The sequence below is a fragment of the Chrysemys picta genome, chromosome 4 (genome assembly GCF_011386835.1).
Source record: "Chrysemys picta bellii isolate R12L10 chromosome 4, ASM1138683v2, whole genome shotgun sequence".
Classification (NCBI taxonomy): domain Eukaryota; kingdom Metazoa; phylum Chordata; order Testudines; family Emydidae; genus Chrysemys; species Chrysemys picta.
In genome coordinates this window covers 22,169,108-22,181,775 of record NC_088794.1, presented here as the reverse complement: position 1 = coordinate 22,181,775, position 12,668 = coordinate 22,169,108, and the positions used below count along the sequence as shown (strand labels likewise).

General features: G+C 49.4%; 1 protein-coding gene across 13 annotated transcripts in view; it reads left to right on the top strand.

The window, feature by feature from the left end:
- The window catches only part of FOXP4 (forkhead box P4), a 136,294-nt gene extending 133,173 nt beyond the window's left edge, over positions 1-3,121 (top strand). For all 13 annotated transcript variants that reach the window (XM_065591631.1, XM_024110340.3, XM_005308300.5 and 10 more), the window contains 2 exons: positions 570-736; positions 1,736-3,121. In XM_065591631.1, the coding sequence (XP_065447703.1) occupies positions 570-736; positions 1,736-1,880 (312 nt within the window). In that variant the 3' untranslated portion in view covers positions 1,881-3,121. The remainder of the gene's footprint in view (positions 1-569; positions 737-1,735) is intronic.
- Positions 3,122-12,668: the final 9,547 nt, after the last annotated feature.

Genomic DNA, 12,668 nt, shown 5'->3' with positions numbered 1-12,668 from the left:
GGCTGAAGCCCTTGAGCTTCAGCGTTGATTTCCCCCCCGCCCCCTCCAGCGTCGTGTAGCAATTTTTGTTGTCAGAAAGGGGTTGGGGTGCAATGTAGTTTGAGAACCCTGCACTATGGGGTCCCTGACACCAGCCATCCCATAACCCTTCAGCCCCCCGAACGCAAACCCCTTTGAACACATAGTTCTTGAATACCAATAATTTGAGAGCCCTACCTCCTGTGATCAATAACACAGGAGCCCCCTGACTGGTTACTCTTGGATGATCCAGGCGCATTAACCCAAGTGATTCCCTACCAATAAGCTGGGTGTCCTAGCCTCCCCAGCATCCTGCCCATCGCAGAGACATTGACCCCCTCGGAGTCTTGCTCTCCCTTTCCTGGGCTCATGGTAAGTTGAGAAGCAGCTGTTAATGGATGGCAGCCAAGGTGGGGCATGGCATAGCCAATTTCTATGTAGCCTTCGTCTAGCTGTTCTCCAAACGGTGCCCAAACTCGTGTGTAATTGGCCGGCACCACTCTGCCGCTGTCACCACAGTGCTGCTGTTACTATCTGTCCATCTGTTACAGGCAGCCCTGGCAGAGAGCAACTTCCCCCTCCTGAACAGCCCCACCATGATCAACACCAGCTCCACCAGCGGCATGCTGCACATCGGCCACGACGACGTGAGCAGCACTGTGGAACAAGTCAACAGCAACGGCAGCAACAGCCCCCGGCTTTCCCCGCAGCAGTACAGGTGAGCGGCGGTTCCTGGGTGCTTTCCCGCCACGGTCACAGCTGTGGACGCCTAGGGTAGGAGCAGGAACAAGGTGGGAATGCAAAGCCGGGGGAAAGGGAGACATTGGTAGCTTTTATGAAACGCTGTAAGCCAAGAGGACAGGGCGGAGCAGGGAGTGGATCGATAGGGACCCATGCGCAGAACTCGGCATTGGAATGCCTGCGTCCAGGAGAGGTCAGGGGGTAGGGTTTTGCTTTAGGTCCGTTTCTGAAGTTAATGAGCAGAGCCAGAATCCTAGTGTAGAGTTTTGAGGGACTCTAACTGAAAGTAGGGCTGGTGAAAGGTGCTGGATTGACAGCTCTGGGGACTGAAGGCCTCTGGGCATGGACAGAGCTCATTCAGCCCGGGCAATGGCAGGGCATGTTTTTCTCTGCTACTGTGCCTTTTCCCCAACTGGGAGGGGCACCCGTTCTGGATGGGGGAGATCAGCCTCCATGGCTGGAGAAGGCCAAGGGTGCCAATTGTGGACGTTTTAGGGTGTTGCCACCTCATCTCAGAGCACGTCTTCACTACCCGCTGGATCGGCGGGTAGCAATCGATCCATTGGGGATCAACTTATCGCGTCTAGTGAAGACGCAATAAAATTGATCCCTGATCGCTCTGCCGTCGACTCCGGAAATCCACTGCGGCAAGAGGCAGAAGCGGAGTCGACGGCGGCGCGGCAGCGGTCGACTCGACGGTGTCCTCACAGCCAGGTAAGTCGACCTAAAATACGCAACTTCAGCTACGCTATTCACGTAGCTGAAGTTGCGTATCTTAGGTCGACCCCCCCCCCCCCCCGCCCCTCTGTAGTGTAGACCTAGCCTCATACAGGCCATGGAAAAGTAGTTGGAGGGTAACTGCCTTTGTTCCCAGCAGCGACTGCCGGAGGCTAAACAGACCCTATCCCCCATCCCTCAAACCATCTCGCTCCCTCAGCACAGGCTTTCAGCTTCAATTCCCCTTGTCTCCCTTCAGCCATCAAGTCCACGTGAAGGAAGAACCCACCGAGGCTGAGGACGACAGCAGGCCCGTCTCTCTCATGGCTACCACCAATCAGAATGTGATGATCCCGGAGGACAGGGACCTGGAGGAGGAGCTGCCGGTGGAAGACTTGTCTTAAGGGCTCTCCCTCCTCACCTAGGGGCAAGCACTTCGCCCCTACTCCCCCCCCCCAGGTGGAGACCAAGCAATGGCTCCCATCTCCTCAAGGTGACCTTCGGCATTAACCTGACAAAGCAAAAGGGTTTCTTCGGTGCAACCTGTTGCTGAAGGCACGTCCCTCCTCCCCCAGACCCTCCCACCCCAGTCCGGTGACTCTTAACAGACTCCCACAATGGGGGACATGCAGAGAAACAAAAAAAACCAATCCCTCCCCCCTTTGGTTAGTGATTGGTGAACGAGGATGGTAGGTTGTTTCTGTCCGAAAATTTCTCCTTATTTCCCCCACCCTGTTTTCCAACTTCATGGCAAAAGGAAGGCACCTCCTGTCACGTTGGTTTTCTCAGTATTTTGTTGGGTCTCAGTCCATGCTCTGGGCTTTTCCAGTGGTGATGGGACTACTCTGTTCCACGCGAGGTTCTCCCCAAGCAACGTTCTGCGCAGCGGAGACAACATCCAAGCTACATGCCTCTGTGAACATTCCCCCTACCTCCCCCACCCACCGCCACCTTCCCTTTGTGACGCCAGGAACCCACCAGTCGTTCTCCCCTCAGTGGGCTTTGCACTAGGAGAAACTTTTCACCTCACAGATGCCACCTGCAGATATCCAACCGGCGGCTGGCCTGGAAGTTCCACTCATCCCCATCTTGGTTCCTTTCCTGGCTGTGGAGGAAAAGAACTGGTCATGCCCATAGGATCCTGAGCTTCGCGTAACCTTACTCAGCCCCCATCACGCTGTTGCCTCCAGCGGGTCTTACCACCAAATGCTAAACCACTCGGAGAACATAATAGCCAACCTGTGTTTATCTCCCGCCTTCCCGACGCCTGTTCCCTCTCTGCCCTGCTCTACAGTGGCATAGTAGCATCACGGGGGCAGTCCACTTTACCCAGACACAAACAAACACTCCACGGCTGGGGCGGATGCTCTGCCCTTGAGTTTTGTTCCCTTTGAAAACGAAGAAAGGACATCTCTCCCGCCCCGTCTCGTGTGGTGGAAATGTTGGAAGGACAGCAGTGGGGCCCACTCAGAAGCCAGCGCCCAGGCATCAGAGATCGAAACGAGGGCCGAATGCCAGTTTGAATTCAGGGAAAGACTTGAGCCCTTCTCTGCAGAACAGTGTATCCAGTTCCTTCTCCTCCTCCCAGCTCCCCTTCCGTCCCTGTTCTGTGTCGATGAAAAGTTCTCATGGGGTGAAACACTGAGCAGGGTCTGTGCCTGCTTTGTGAAGCCTCCCTCTTCCCTTCCCGGGTGCAGGGCATTTAAGGAAAGGGTGGTGAATGGAAGAGACGTCCCCTGGGCCATCCTGGCTTGGGTAGTCGTGTGTGCTGGTTTGTATTAGTGAAGCTGAGCGGGACGAGACAGCAGAATCAAAAGGAGCGGGTGTGGGTCTGGGTCGGCTCTATGAATCAAAACAATCCTAAAGCAATACATACTGTAAGGTAGTCGTGGGGCCCTTCCTCCACTGTGGCCAGACAGAGCTGAGCTAGACCAGGCACTCGGCTCCAGTTAGCCCACTGGTTGGGACAGCGTGCAGCCCGGGGTCCCGCCACCCTCGCCATGTCAGAGACTTGGGCCCAGAGCCATGGCGAACTGGGCGCAAGCTGTTTTTTTGTCAAGACAGGAAGATACCAAAAGATTTTTAGGGATAGAAGGTCCATAGTTCAGGTGAACAGACGGTATTAATGCCAAAAAAAGAAAAAAAAATCCAAACACCAAACCCCTTCTCTCCCCTCTTGATTTTTGTCGATTAGTTATTTGTGTATTTGTTACCTCAGTCACACTGCCCAAGGGCTTTTCTCTTTGCAGAAAGCAGCAAACTTCCAAAGGTTCCTCTGTCCAGCCTCCCGGACGGGACGTTGATACACACCCCCCAGCACCAATGAGACTTTGGCAAGCTGAACTGTCTGGTTATAGGATTGGATCCTTTTTGGGGAGTGTTGGGAGATGGAGGCAGGTGGGTGTGGTTTTTGAGAGGGTTTAGTCTCCTGGTGCATCTCTAGAGCAGACCTGCTTCTCCTCTGGGACTTTCTCCATGCTCTTTCAGGGCAGTGGATTTACCCCAAGGAGCTTATTTCAGCAAAGGAGCTTGTCACCAAAGCGAGCACGGTTCCCCGTCTGGTTCTCACGTCACCTCAGCCTTATTCTCCTTCACCTCCAACCCTCCCCTCCCTTCCATCTCCTAAAGTCAAATTGCAAAAGCCAAGCTGAATGCAGAATTAAGTGCAGCTCCAGATACCCAATGGCTCCTACTGATGCAGGCCGCAAGGGACAGTCGGCACGGCAACGCACGTTTTAACGTTTTCTAAAGTTCCTCTCGGTGCTGGTTCTCCTACCCTCTCCTGTCGCAGGCACCATGTGCCATTGAGGGGCGTCACAGAATGATGCATTCAGGGTGATGATTTGGATCCAGATGCAAGCTTGCCCAAAGTCTCCCCTCACTATGCTCTGCCCTTGAAAAACCTCTCTCACCCCCGCATGTCTGGATGTAGCTAAAAGCCCTGGCCCGCTCTTTATATTTCCATTTCAAAGATTGAAAGTGATTTCTCTGTTGAATCAATCCTCCCTCACAGCCAACCCTGCTCCAGGGGCTTGTGGCAAATAACTCGGTGCTCCCTGTAACTCAGTTTTCGTCTCACTTGGCAGTCTTTCTCCTGAGGGAAGTGCCCTCAGCCTGGGGCAAGCGGGGCCAGGGCTGAGGAGGATGCTGGAGGATTGGGTTGGACATAGCTACACCTCCCTCTCCCCCCACCCCCCAGCTCCTTAATGGTGCTTTTGGATCCCCCCCCTTCTCCACCCACTCACAAGCTTTTAGCTGGGATCCCTCCAGATGGGGGTATTCGCTCCTGTATGATGTGCTTTGTATTTGAATCACCTGGGGAAGCATGCACAGAAATGGACACTCGGTAACCAAGAGTATATGATGACCCCTTCTCTATAGCCTGATTCCCCACTCCAGCCCCTTCTCTTCTGCTGAGGTAGGTTGGGTAGCAGTCGGCGCTCGGGCCCTCTGTTCAGCCCAGACCAAATCGTTCCAGATTAGGTGTCACAAATCCTTCCATCTATCTGTCCTTCCTGTTAAATCCCTTTAGAGAGTCTCCTTCCACCAACAGCTGGGACCCAGAATTCCCTGCCCCCTCTGCTGCCTAATAGAGCAACAGCTGACCTTCCAATCAAGCAAAAAGGATGAATCCTTTCCCAGAACCAGTCAGGGTGATTCCGGTATTGACCAGGGGGGTCACTGGAGAGTGATACTAGCAATTCCCACCCAGTAATCCCTGCCCATCCATGAGCAAGGGTCCAGATGAGAGTTTAGAACTCAGATCCCATGCTTTGCTCTTGGAGTTCCTAAAATGGGAAGGTGCTAGATAACTGCCAAGTGTTATCTGCTTCACACCGTTGGCCCCTGCTTTTTAAAAGCACTTGTTGAGCACCAGCCTGTAGATAACCCAGCTTTTCGGTCAACTTTGCACTCCCGCTCCCAGGTTTTCAAAGTCTTGAATGGCTATTTAAGATCAGAGAGCAGCTGGATTGCCCACAGTAACCTACAAAAATTATCCGCCTCGCACCAAGATTTCCCTTCTCATCCTCTCTGTTAAATTCGGTGTCACAGAAACCTATGTTCTGACTGCTTTACAATAAAGATGTATCCAGTCTAGACAAAGTCTGGGGCGGGGGAGTGAAAAACAGTCTCTTATTCTTGCAGTTGGAATGCATGAAAGAAATGCCACAGTCCCAGATCAGAATTGCTGGCAGCATTCCCCAGAGCCCACACTAGATGTCTCCCCTGAACATGCGAGTTTTCCCGTTCCGCTGCTTCCCAGTCATGTCTCTCTGAAACTGCAGAGAGATTGGAAAGTTCTGTCCAGGGGGGTAAAGAGGGGAGAAGATGCCTTACAGAAACCGAGTCCTTCACATCTGTGTGGAAAGGCGGAAGTGGGAGGGGCAGTCCCAGAAGGGTTGCGGCTAATGGAAGAAGGCAGTAGAATTCCTAATACTACTCCATATCCAGCTACTTGTTGGGAGCCCTCTAGGGAGACTGGAATAGCCATGCAAAGCAAGCTTGATCCCCAGGCCTCCCCCCTTGTAAAAATACAAAGGTGACCATGTGTGATAGACAACCTGCTGATGAAGTGTAGAATAAAACCTCAGCTCCCCGCCTGAGCTTCTCTGCATTCCTTCGGGCACAATTCAATTCCAGAGGCAGCTAGGGAATAGGGACCTTTGAGAATCTAACCAGGTTCCCCCACACACACACCTGGCCTATCCTTTTCAGCTTGAGACCTCTCTTAAATCCCTCCCCAGCTCCCTGTACAGGCTGTTTTGCAATTGGCGTAACTGTTGACCAAAGACCTTTTCCTGGGCCGGAAGCATAAACCAAAACTTTTCCTTTAAACTTCTTTTGTGTGTGTGCACGTTCACTTTGCTCTGTCCCACCTGCCAGCCAAAAAAGAGATGCCCGCAGAGTTTTTTCCCTATCCATCACTTGCTTTCTTTTGAATTTAAGTTATTGTTTTAAACCAAAGTTTACAGATGCTGTTTGTACGTTTTTATGAAGGTAGACCGGAATTGTGCATTACTGCTTTATTGCTGTGTTCTCAACAAAGGGGCTTAGGGATGGCTCCCATTTCATCTGTCTCCAAGGTGCCAGCTCTTGCTTTTATCTCACGTCTCTCTGACCTGTCTCTGTTATAGATCTTTTTAACCCCCTTATTTCAATCTCAAACCCCTCGGCGGTTGCCTTTGCTGCATACGTCCAGATTTTCTCTGGGGATTTTGCTTCATTTTCAGGGAATGTAACACTTCTTTTATTTCAAAAAGGGCTTTTTTTCCCCCCTTTATTTTGTATCCCCAAAAGTATTAGGGATCCTTTCTCTCTCTTCCTTTGCTCTTTAGCAGAGATTCCCACTTGCTTTGGGCAGCCAGTTTTGGCTGAGAGCTCATTGTAGCATCTCTTGAGGATGCAGCGAGCATTATCAGCACTTGGGATACTTCAGAGTGGGTGCAAGCCCAGGTCCACGAGACGCGCGGCTGTTCTGCTCGAACATGTCCCGCACTGGATGCGTTGGCCGGTTGGTTCCTTTGTAAACTGATCGCACCAGGTTTGGGAGCTTCAGCTTCAGCGCTGTTATCTTCCAGAGTTTCTCTCTCTGCCACCCTCTCAAGCTGAAACCATATTCCTGGCACTGTCACCTCTGTCTATACGCCTGCTCTTTTTTTAAATGTTCTGCCTGGTAGAATATCCATTCTGTGCACTTGGCACCCACAGCTGGTTCTGCGGGGCCCAATACAGATGTGGGTGTATTAATATGGTGGCTCTTGGTACTGTACAGTCAAGATGATGAGGTTTTGACCTGTAACCATCCCCACTCGAGGGAGTCATTTCTCTTTAGAAGTAGAATTGTCTCTGTTTAAACCAGCACCTCTGCCCCTCTGTCTGAGTTTGTTCAGCTCAAGCTGGTTAAACCAAAGGGTAAGGGAACGTGCCAGCGCTTGGGGGATAATGCCAACCTTGCAAGCCAGTCTGGAGGGGTTTGGGCAAGGATGGGTTTGTTGTTCTCACGGCCGCACTCTAAAGCAGCGGTGCCTGACCTTTGCCCAGCAGAGTGGGCCACATTGACATCTTGTCAGGAGCCATAGGACCTAATCCAAAGCCCATTGAAGTTAATAGGAAATGCCCCAATAATTTAAACAGGCTTTGGATGAGACCCTTCATGTGGCTAAAATGGAAGCAGGCTCCAGTCACTTTCAATATGCACAGGTATACATGGAGACCACAGGTCCCAGTGTGCATTGCTGCATGTCAAGCCAGGCTGCCTGGCCCCACCATGAAAGTCTAAATAGGGCAGTTCTCTAGCATCAGGTCAGATCCCATATCTAACCATTTCTTAAGGTCCTGATCCTGCTTTATTAGACATCAATGAGAACCCTTCCACTGTCCTTAATAAAAGCAGGATCAGACCCTTAATGGTCTTTGCGTTTGGAAATATCACCCATGCAGGTATTCCCAGAAAGGCTACTAGGTATTGTGATGGGCCACAGAGAAATTCTATAAAAAGCTCAGTTCCTAGGGCGATCCTTAGCCCGCTGCGGGCCCAGTGCCAGAGAGGCGTCTCTTCCTATTTTGGAACGGACTGTAGCTTTAAAACAGCACAACAAGGGTTAAAAAAATCCTCTATCTGCCTCAGAGACAGAAGTTGATATTTTGTGTGTGTGTGTGAGAGAGGGGGGGGGGGGGAGTAAAATCCCTATGCTTGATCTCTCCTGAGAAATCCGCTTGCATGGACGGCACATGGTGGGACATCTTTGTGAGGAGTCAGAAGAGGCCGTTGTGTGAAATGAGGAAAACCCTACCCCGAAAGCGGATGTGTTCTGTGAGCGTGAGGCATTTTTTCCCAGCTCCAGCAGAACAATCTTTCCTTTCTTTTTCCTTTTGTTTGTTTGCTTTTATTTTAAATAGTCACTCATTGGGGAGATGTGGTTATCTTGCCTCGTCTCATAGCACTGTCTGAGTCTCACGTCACTCCCTATAACATTTGGATGTGTCACCAACACAGCACTCTCCCTGCGGAGCAAAGATGCCCTGGAACAAGCATGACTTTTGATGTTTCTCCAAGGAGCAGATTTTGCATCTGGGTCTGCGCAGCCAACCTCTGTGTCACAAGGAAATTAACAAGGTTTCACATGACCTCATGGATTTGCCTGCACAGATCAAGTGGCAAGATCTAGCCTCCAAACAGGCTCTTGTGTTTATTAAGCTGTAGATGAAGAGATTTCCTGTCTCCTCGCTCCCTATAGGTGTGGCCTGCTTCAGAATCTCAAGTTGCAGTTGGATTTTAAAAAGCCATGTCTCTTTCATGGGCTACAAATTTGCTAGCTAAGAGTTGTGGCTTTCATGCCACCTTCATCAGAAGGTGAGCGTGTTCCTTAAAGGGTTGCTGTTGAGAATGTTCCCATGTATGGATTCCAGTGAGTCTAATTAGTCTGTTCCCGTCCCTTCTCCCCTCCCCCTTTGATGCCTAAATTTGGAAAGGGAGTTTCAAATTCTGGTACACTTTTTTCATCATTGATGCTGTTCATATATAAATATTGGCACTTCATTCAGCTTGGAGGGTGAAACTGGCCCGCTCCCTTTTTATTTTCTGTTTATGGTTCATTTCACTTTCTCATGCTCTTTGAACTTTTTTTTCTTCAAAACAATTGTATGAAAATCATTTTGATGCTCCGTTTAGTGAAATTCCAGCCCCACCCCCCTTGAAAAAAAGCCCACCTGAAACTGGCTGGCACTAAACTACATGCCAGACTCCACTCGATATTTTAGGATATGATGATTTTTAGAGGCGTGGAACACCCTGAAAACGCTCTATCTGGAGCCAGTGGGAGCTGCAGTGCCTCTGAAAATCTGATCTGGAATTGAACAAAAAAGGGCTTGCCAACTGAGACGCCCAGCTGCCAACACAGATGTGAACTCCTGGAACTGATGCTTCCACCTTACGGTTTGTCTGCCCTGAGAAACTGCATCGTGTTAGAACATGTGTTAACTAACATGACTTAGGTAGGCAAAGATGGTTGCGTCCCAGCAGTCAGTGGAGCTATGCGGATGAACACCAACACCATCTGATGATCAGGCCCAACGTTTTTTCTGTCTACATTGCAGATGCTGATATTGGTTACACTGGTGTAAATGCAGAGTAACTCCACTAAAGTCTGCACGGTTACACCAGCGTGAGTGACCACGCTGTGGGCTTAATCTCACGTTAACTCTAATAAAATGTGATTTTTTTTTTTTCAGTGTAGATAAGGCTGTAGCGGAAAGCACTCCTCAACAGACCCATATCAAGCTATAGAGATGGGGCAAAATGTGATCCTGTATTCTTGGGAATAAATGACACCCATCCAAAGATGTGTGCACAAAACAGGGAACACCCCCTGTCCAATGTATCTGCGACACAATGGGTACCAAAGCTGTAATTTCCTCTCCGAGATCACCATTGTCTATCTGCTGGTATTATCCTTGTGTTACAGCCTTGCCAAAGCATTAGCCCGACCCTGAAAGTTGTTAGGCCCATGGCATATTGCCACCTCATTCTAGATAAGCCAAAAAAGTTCAATTTCATTATTATTACTTTAGTAGTTTGATGATGTTACTAAGGAAAAAAAACAACACTGTATGCAAAACACACATACGCAGCCGCCCATAGGATGCACACAAGTACTGTTACAAAAAAGCAACTGGCTTGTGCTACCTTTTTCTCTGCTCATCAACCATAATGTGTGTCCTTGTATGTTGTTGTTATGCCATGATCTGGCTCAGAAGAGCACTATATAAATTATATATGAATATATATAAATATAAAGGGTTTTTTAAACTGTGTGCAGGTTTGGAATATCCTACAGCTCCAAGCACTCCTGTTTTTTGTTTGCCCCAATCGTTCAAGCCACATTAAGTGTTTGTGTCACATTAAATGTGTCCAGTTTGATACTCAGGGGTAATTTTATTTCATTCTCTTACCCCCCTCGTTGCCTGGCCCAGCCTTTTTCCGGAGTTGTGTGTAATGAAGGTACAATACCACACAAACCTTCTCTTGCGTTTCACCCAAACGACATACAGTACTTAAGGGGTGGTGGTTTCTTTTCACCCATTGAATTTTTAAAATTCGATGTCTTGTTACCTCAAAACACGGTTCATGTAGGGGTGGGAGGGTTCAAGGACCAAACGCAACGTGTGGCAGAATTGTGTATGTCTGTATATATTGAGATATATATATACTGGTTTTAAACCTACTACCATATGAGCTTTTTCTGTTGTTGGTCCCTTTTTCTCTAATGGCATTATTCTGGGCAGGGAATAGCCCAGAAAGTTTAGAACCCCTTTCTGTAAATTTAGGGAGCTCTTCTGGTAACTCTCATTGGCTTTGCTTGGAGATTATTCCATTTTTCCATGTTGTCTTGGGCTTTGTTTTTGTTGGGGTTTTTTTGTGTGACTAGCTTATAGTGGTAGAGAGGTGAGGGGGCAGATCAACCAGTGGAAGAAAGGAACTGGGCTCCCTGGTTTAACCATTTCCAGTCGGTGTTTACTGGGAATTAGAGGAGGTGGAAGGGAGGACAGAGACAGCTGAAGTTTAATTCAACCAAAGGGTTTTTGTTTACATAAATATCCAGTGTCACCATTTTTTTTTAATGTTTTATGTTCTTGGAAGCTTTTAAAAAAATAAGAGATGGAACCCAGCTGCGGGATTTTGTGCCCTGGATTCTGACTGACCCCAAAGTTTGAGGATACTCAGATCTGGGGTTCAGCTTGTTGTAAACGTAGACACCCTCTGCAAAACATGGACCGCCGCTGGGAGTTGAGATTTGGAACACTCCAAAGCGTGGTTAGATCTGCAGGGGTTGGTCACACTGAGCAGAAATGGGGTCTCCCTCTGCCTTTACAAGTGAGAAAACTGGGCTGGCCAAATGGGACTGGCAGCTCAGCCCTTCCCCCAACCCTTTTAGAATTCCTGCCGAACTTATAACAGAAGAACCATTAGCCAGTTGTCCCGTCATCCTTCCCCATTTCCCCCTCCACCGCAGTCAGAGCTCTGCCTCTCTGATCTCTGCACAACCCTGGCAATAGTCTTCCAAACCCCTCGCTGAATCTCAGGTGGCGGGAACACCCAAAAACCAATGACTAGTGACTTCTAATCAGTGTCAGCTTAGCCATTCTGCACAAGCCATGAAGCCAGGCCCTGACGTGGCTTGTTGGTCTCAGTGGGTGGACAGAGGAGGGAACATGGGCCTGCTGACCTGACCTGACTTGACCTGACCTCAGCTTGCACTTGTAGTACCCTCCGTGGCCACTGCAGGGCCTCGTTCTAAGCACGCTCAGTTGCAAAGGGACTTTGTTCTCCCTGGTCACAATCCCTAGCCTTTGGAGAAGGTGACATTGTTGCATAAGGAGAAAACCAACCCCACTTTCCGAGTTTAACTCAAACTACGGTTCCAGCTGCCTGCTCCGCTACCTCCCCACCCGCGATTCAGACCGTGAAGCCTGCATTTCTCTTCGCTCTTGGTTTGAAGTGGTGAGGGAGGGGGGGGATTTAGACCTGCAGTGATGGTAACTTTATTATTTCCTCCTCGGTGTTGGTCAGTGGGAGGATACGATCCTTCAAGAGGTGGGGGAGGGGACAGGGAAGGTGGCGGGAGGATGTGCATAAACCTTGACTCTTCCTCTCCTGCCGTCCCCATCACTGCCATATGCCCGTGCTGTATAAAGGAAATAGCATTGCTGTGTATTTGTACTCTGAACTTCCGTGTGTCTGCTTTGGCAGACGGTAAACCCTTGTACAGTAGATCTAGCTGCATGTAATCTGTATGGACAACGGCATTATAAAATGCAATAAAATAAATTACCTATGCTGCTGTGCTGACTGATTTTTGGGCTATGCTCTTTTTCAATTGGAGGGTGGGGCGGGGGAGAAACAACTTTCTTACCTTCTTGGTGTTTACCAGGGTTTAGGGCTATTTTGGGTTGGATGCTCAGAACAGTGCCTTAAAAACACACACAATTGATAATCGCCTCCGCTGTTTAACATGCCGGACAATGCGCACAGGGTTGCCAGACAGATGTGGGAATTCTGCTAAAATTCCCCATCCCTAGTCCAGCTACATGACCGAACCGGAGCGGTTAAAAATGGGAAAAGAGCGATTGCATCATCCAGCCCATTGCTGTGGGGATCATGATTTTTTTGTATTATTCTAAGGCATGGGAAC